This window comes from Sceloporus occidentalis, unplaced genomic scaffold (assembly GCF_023333645.1).
Source record: "Sceloporus occidentalis isolate IW3139 unplaced genomic scaffold, rSceOcc1.0.p SCAF_1, whole genome shotgun sequence".
Taxonomy (NCBI): Eukaryota; Metazoa; Chordata; class Lepidosauria; order Squamata; family Phrynosomatidae; genus Sceloporus; species Sceloporus occidentalis.
The window spans coordinates 216,756,948-216,764,215 of NW_028316981.1; the positions used below are offsets into that span (position 1 = coordinate 216,756,948).

At 39.7% G+C, this 7,268-nt stretch overlaps 1 protein-coding gene across 1 annotated transcript; it reads right to left on the reverse strand.

Moving 5' to 3' along the window:
- Positions 1-2,940: 2,940 nt before the first annotated feature.
- LOC149323411 (taste receptor type 2 member 10-like) lies at positions 2,941-3,876 on the reverse strand. The gene has a single exon (XM_089511129.1). It carries the CDS (start codon positions 3,871-3,873, stop codon positions 2,941-2,943), a length of 933 nt encoding a protein of 310 aa, XP_089367255.1. The 5' UTR covers positions 3,874-3,876.
- Between the last annotated feature and the right edge of the window lie 3,392 nt (positions 3,877-7,268).

Here is a 7,268-nt window from a genome sequence, read left to right on the forward strand (position 1 = left end):
GGGAAATCTCTCCCAAAATAAAGGAGATATCTGCACAAAGCAGAAGGAGAAAGAGGATTCAGGCTGCCAATGTGGTGTTGCACTAGGAAGTTGGGAGGCAAGGGTTCAAATCTTGCCTCGGCCATGAAAACCCAGTGGGTGACCCTGGGCAAGGCACACTCTCTCAGTCTCAGAGAATAGCCATGGCAAAGACCCCCCGCCCCCCGAAGAAAGATGCCAAGGAAGCCCCCTGATAAGTTGGAAACGACTTCAAAGCACTTGGTCTAAAATTGGATGGAACCACAATAGAGGTGCAAAGAGGCCCCTGGCCATGTGCTGAATCCGAGGGAGGGGTGAACAACCTCTGCCTGACATCTGATTTCACTCCATTAGTTATTAGAAAGGGCTCTGAAAGAGCATCACCATATCTGACTTGACCGTGCTGGCCTACACGCAGCAAGATAATCATTTTAAGGAATTTAGGGGGACATCATAGTCGTTCCAGGATCTGCCACAGACCTTTTCTACTTACAGTGTCGAAGGCTTTGGTGAGGTCGACAAATGTTACATAGGCCTGTTACAGACTGCCAAAATAAAGCTGCTTCGGGTCTCTTTGGAGGTATGCTGTTTAAATGATGCATGCCTAGGAATCCAGAAGCTGCACCAAAGCTGCATTCCAGTGCTCAGGAATGGAGTGTGGCTTTGGCGCGACCTCCGGACTCTTAGGACCCATGCATCATTTAAATAGCATACCTCCAAAGAGACCCGAAGCAGCTTTATTTTGGCAGTCTGTAACAGGCCATAGAGTCCTTTGTTATGCTCTCTATATTTCTCTTGCAGTTGTCGAAGGGCAAATACCTTGTCTGTAGTGCTCCTAATAGCTCTAAATCCGCATTGGCTTTCAGGGAGAAGTTCTTCTACAATAGCAGGAACTAATCTGTTCAGCAGTATCCTTGCAAGGATTTTTCCAGCGATGGAGAGCAGTATTATACCTCAATAGTTTGAGCCAGGGGTAGGCAACCGTTTTGAGCCGGGGGCCGGGTTGCTGTCCCTCAGACAACTGGGGGGCTGAAGCCAAAAAATAAATAATTAAATAATTATAAATAAATAAATAAATAAATAAATAGACCGGGACAAATGTAGGACAACATTTTCAAATGGTGGACACTTTTTTTTAAAAAGTGGAGGACACGCAAAAAAAATTGCTGATTTTTTTACAAATGTTAATATAAATGCATGTTTCTGAGGTGTCTATAGACAGTTGCCCCCCTTGCCCCTGCACACGAGAGGCCAAAGGCCATGGCGGCAATCGGCGGTAGGACCGGGATGGGGCCGGTCCCAAGGCCTTGCCGGGCCGCATCCGACCCGCGGGCCGCAGGTTGCCTACCCCTGGAGCAATCGAATTTTGCTCCTTTTTTCTTATACAAGGTGATGATGACAGCATCTCGGAGATCTGGTGGCAGTTCACCTTTTCCCCAACAACTCACGAGGAGCTCGTGGAGTTTAGCATGGAATACATGACCTCCGTGTTTCCAAGCTTCAGGTGGAATTCCATCAATCCCGGCAGCCTTTTATTTTTATTTATTTATTTATTTATTTAGCGCTTGTAGCCTTGCCGTTTTTCATCTGTTGTCTGGCCTTAAGGTCTCTTCCAAAGTGGGAGCTATGTCCAATTCCTTTTTCATCAGTTGTTGTGTCATATGTTAAATAGCTGAGCCTTGGACTACTCGGTTGGCACTGAAGAGACTTTGAAAGTGTTCATCCCATCGGTTCCAAATGGAGGCTTTATTTGTAATTAGTGTTTGACCATCTGAACTGTATAAGGAGCTTTGGACCTGATTAGTAGGTCCAAACACTGCTTTAAGAGCGTCACAAATCCTCTGGGATCACCCAGATCTGCACAACGTTGTGTCTTTTCTGCTAAATTGATCCACCACTTGTTCTGAATGTCTCAGAGTTTTTATTGAAGTTTACTACATGCAAGGGGAAAGGCTGCTTTTTTTACATGGCAAGATGGCTGAGCGAGGTGTGCCTGGTGAGCAGTTCTCTTCTTTGCCAACAGCTCCTGGATCTCTTGGCTGTTTTCATCAAACCATTCTTGGGTGTGGTTTTTTTTGAGGGAGAACCCTTAGGATTCTTCAGCTGACTGCAAGATGCTGTTTTTGATATGTTGCCAAAGCACTGTAGGGGAAGAATCTGTAGGGCGGTCTCCAAGTTTTTACATGACCACAACTAATGATAGAAAGATCCAAACTGCTTATTAGATTTCCAACACTTATTGTTAACTCTGTTATATATTCTAGTCAATTATCAGGAGCCAAGTACCACCAATAAAAATTATATTTCAAAAGTTTTTATTTAAATCAGAGGAACAAATAAATTTCAGCCCCTTCAACCAAACTGTCAACCGTTATTTCAACTGATAATGTGGTCAGTATTTCTCAACTACCACATGCTTGTTGATTTTTCCATCTTCTATTTCAAATCTTAATAATATTTTATATATTTTGGTTACTAAATGAGTGTCTTCACTACACAAGTTCCCTAAGCTTTGTTTCATCTTGGTCAAAATTAAATATAATTGTGTTTGCCCACTGTTGCTCTTTTAGGTATCTCTCTCTCTCTCTCTCTCTCTCGTCTTTTGTTGTCTTAGTGGCTTTGTCGCCTGTTGTTGTGGTATTTTTCTCTTCGATAATAATTGAATTTAATTAAAAATTTAATAATTAAAAAAATAGTACAGCAATATGAAGCAAAGGAAAAAAGAAGCTCATATTTATTGAAGGCAATGTGTTAGTTCATTGAAGAAAAAAGGGTCTATCCTGCATTTTCAAGACAGTTCAAAGATCAAGAGGGATGGATTCTCCAGATTCCTTTTGGGTGGTTAGCAGGCTCCCCCATTTAGATGTTTACTCTTGAGGGCATACATACAAAGAATGCATAACTTTTGTCCTTCTCTCCTCTTTAGGAAATTCTCTGTCTGATATTCAGAATGCGACCAGCCATTTCTTTCAGTTTGGGATTGGTCAATATTAATATAATGGAGTGTGCAGAAGGCAATGTAGTTATAAAGATGTCCAAAACTAGTCGTTCAGTGCCTCCAAGCCTAATAACATCACTGACAAAAATTATCATGCTACTAAAATACAGAACATAGAAAAAGACATAAAACAACATTAATATTATGACATTGATATGGACCTGAGTGCTGATGTCTTTAACACCAGCACCACTCTTCTTCAAATTCTTTGTGTGCTTCCAAAGGGAGACAAGCAAAAGAATAGATGTAATTATGCTTAGGGTGAAATTTATACAAATATAACCAGAATGCAGAGGAAGAAAAATAATGATTATTTTGTGATATAACCCACTTTGGATGACACTTCCTGGCAGACTCTCTGTTAGATTGCCAGATTTTTTATGTTCAAAATATTTAACAAGTGGAAGAAGAGAGAAGATACTGGAAATGACTACTGAAATTCCAAGGAGTCTGGGTATAAGCATGTTGATTCTTTGCTTCAGCCAGAGGAAGACATGATTGGCAAAGTTAGTGACCTTCACACAATAGAAAACACTTAGCCAAGTAGCACACCAGAGACTGGCAATGTTGAAAAACATCCAGATAACATTCAAAACTGCCTGTCTGGAAGAATCCACATGTGTCTCTGAGGAGATGTGATAAAGAAGAGCGTTCACTGAGTATAGCAGCTGCATCACAAATCTGGATGTGCTCAAACTAATCAAGAGGAAATCACAGGTCAACATCTTTCTATTTCGAAGCCATTGTTGTCCCAGCACAACTGTGATAAATCCATTTCCTAAAAGACAAGCCATGGATACAATTCCTGTAATGGTCCACAAGAGTATATCCAGTGGAGATGCTGAGTTGCTAACCATTCTTGCCAATTTCTTAAAGGGGGGGGGGGACACTGAGTGGATGTATCTGTATGTGATTTGCCTGGTTTATCTGTGAGGTCTGGCAAAATACACTGTGCTGTTTGGAACTTTTAAATAGACTGATCATAATATAGAAAACAATGCAAATCTGAGGAGGATTCTGTTATTGTGGTTTAAAAGCTTTGCTTGGCATGCTGCATCTACCATTTTTCTTTTGCCTTCATTGCATCTAAAAGCACTGTTGCTTCAAATAAGCTTCCTTATTCTCAGGAGTAGTTTTTCTGAAGCCAGGAGGCAAGATTCTATGATATCGATGGCCTAATCAAATGTCTTTGAGGGGGGGAGGTCAGTGAATACAGTCAGCCCTGCATATCCACGGATTCTTTATCCATGAATTCAAGCATATTGGGGGGAAAGTATAAATTCCTAACAGCAAACCTTGATATTACTAAATTTACCCTCCAGTAATGCTGATGGAAGAACATTTTATCTAGCCAGTGTAAAAGCTATTCTATATCTGGGGATCGATAGGTTTGTGATATAATTTGGCACAGTAAGTGGTCCTATACTGTCCCAATAAGAAAAATAGTTCGCAGACTAAGTTCTATGGTTTTGGAATTCTGTGTCCTTTATGTGTTGCATAATGGCTGTTTTAGTTTTAGAATATCCCATAGACTGAAGGGTGAGTCCCAGATTTTGGAGTTTTGTAATCAGAGAGTTTTTCCATTTAGATTGGAAAGTAATGGCGTAAGTCCCACAGGAAGAAAACTCAACTTTAGCCAGAAATCCACAGTAAGCATCAATATTGGGAGAATGAGGATCTGCTGGACTTTCCCTCTTCCCCACTGCCATTCCCTTCTCCTTTTGTCCCTTGTCTATTTAGATTGTAAGTCTGAGGGCAGGGAAATGTCTAATTAACAATTTGTAAGCCGGGGGGATTAATAATAATAATAATAATAATAATAATAATGGTAGAAGTGGGGGGGTTGGATGACCCCTGGGAATCCCTTCGAATGCAAGGTTTTATCCATGGCAGAATTCCTGTCATTGCACCCCAACCTGCCCCACTCCTTCTTGAGAATTCCTGCTTGGCAGAAGGGCATTGCCGTTTGCCACCCCAGCCCACCCCCTTCTCATCTGTGAGGGTCACACTGTCTGAGCTTCAGGGGCATCCCATGGCAAAACTCCTCTTTATGCCAAGAAAACCCTCGGTTTGTCCCATCTTCCAGTGCTATCCTGATGTTGAACAGGGGTCAGACTACATGTCCTCTAGGACCCTATGTATTCCAATGTATTATTTCATAGGAGAAGGGGGTTAGACTGGATGGTCCTTGAGGTTCCCCCCAACTCTACCATTTCTCGTTAGGGCTTTAATCAAAGTTTATTTGTTGAGATTGATTGTTTGTTTTTTCCTTTTTTGTGTCTGCCTTCAGGTTTTTTTCAAGCAGAGGAATGTTCTTTAAGCATCTGCCAAACTTCCTTTTGTCACCCCCATGTCCTTCTGTGAGAAGTTGAATGGCAGAGCATGACATAAAGGGGAGAAGGTCTTATCCACCACCACCTACACACAAAATGCTCCCTCCTTTTGTTTTGTTCTTCAAAGCAAAGCTGTGGGCAAAGATCACCCTAACAAAGGAAATAGCCCTGTATGAATGGTAGCTTTGCTTACGCAAAATACACAAATCCTGGCTATCGAATTGCCAGCTGAAAGGTCCCGTCTCTTCACTTCATTTGGAAATGATTAAAAATAAAAATTCTTACTCATTCATTGAGAAGTGCTCAGAATTTCTTCTCTTTAAAATGCTTTCGAAATCTTCGAATAAGAGATATTTCTACTGTTTTTCAAATTTTAAAGAATATTGTTTACATCACTACCTACAGGCTTTTAATGATAGCCCTACAGACCAGATTTGAAGACCAAGGCTGATTGTCTGAATCCAGGGAATAAGTTGGTTGGTACTGACAATTCATGCTTCTGGATACCCCCCCCCCCCCCCATCTATCTTTGCTTTTGTCTTTCTTCTTTCTTGTACTACATGAAGTGTTTCATCTGTCATCCATTGTTTATCCTCTTTCTTTCTGGAAACTGTTTTTGTCTTCTTGCATTTGTCCCTAATTATGTCCTTGATATCTGTCCATAGTTCTTCAGGTTCCTGGTCAATGATACTTGATAGTATGAATCTTTTTCTTACATTTTCAATTAATTCTTCTGCTTATGCCCTTTTATTGATTCAGGACCAGATAAAATTCAAAAACAGAAAACTGTTCATCCTGGAAGCCACCAATATAAGATACGGATGGTGTGCTTACTATGGTATACAAAAGATAAAATTGACAGAAATTTCAACGATAATTTTATTAGAGGAGTTTTGTTGAAAGTTTAGAACCAAATAAAACAAAACTTTTACCAGAAAAATTCCTCTTTGACATCTCCTCAAGAGGCCTTCTTTGGAAGATGGGAATCTGGCCCAAACTGGCTAAAATACAATGATATCACTAATATGTACACACATACACACACACATATATATATATACATATATACAGTATATATACACAGGTCTCTCTGTGTGTATGTGTGTGTAAGTTAGACAAAATGAACATGCATTCAAGAGAAGAATTAGAGTCAAGAAATATTAAACCATGATGGTTCAGTTATTTGCGAATTAACAGAAGATTTATGGATGACATAAACTGGTAGGATTTGAAAGCACTCAGACTGAACTGGATAAGATAATGTGATCTCAGGATAAAAGTAAAAGTGATAAGATTTATAAATTACTTCTAGAGACTTAGAACATGAATTAATTAAAGACTTTATGGTAAAACGGGCTCAAGATATGGGTCATACAATCCCACTCAAAAACTGAGAGGATGCATGGGGGGAAAACAAATACAATCATGGCCTCATAATACTTAAAGGAAAATGTATTATACGCCAGTAACGCTTGGAAAAATATATAGGTCAAAGGAATAGTTGTTGGAGATGCCACAAAGAAACAGGTTCCTTATTTTATATGTGGTGGACCTGCCCATTAAGAAAAAAAATTGGTTGAAAATACACATCTTAATACAACAAAATGTTTAAAACACAATATCCTCTTGTACTAGAAATATACCTACTAGACATGACTTTGACTCTAAAAAAAGGAAGAAGAAAAACATGCACGAAGATATTATTTTACTTGGCAACAACAGTAAGACTTGTGATAGGTAAAACATAGAAATCTGATGTCCAACTCGCCCCCACAAATTGAAGACTGGTTATTAAAAAGTAACAATAGGCACGAGATGGAAGGACTAACATATATGTTAAATAATAAATCAACAAATGTTGAAGAAGATTGACTTAACTAGAACACTGAGCAAGTTGTTGAGGAATAAACAAGACTCTT

What these genes read in the sequence shown, in the direction of transcription:
- LOC149323411 (XM_089511129.1), bottom strand. Translation starts at nt 3,873, where the DNA reads ATGGTTAGCAACTCAGCATCTCCACTGGATATACTCTTGTGGACCATT.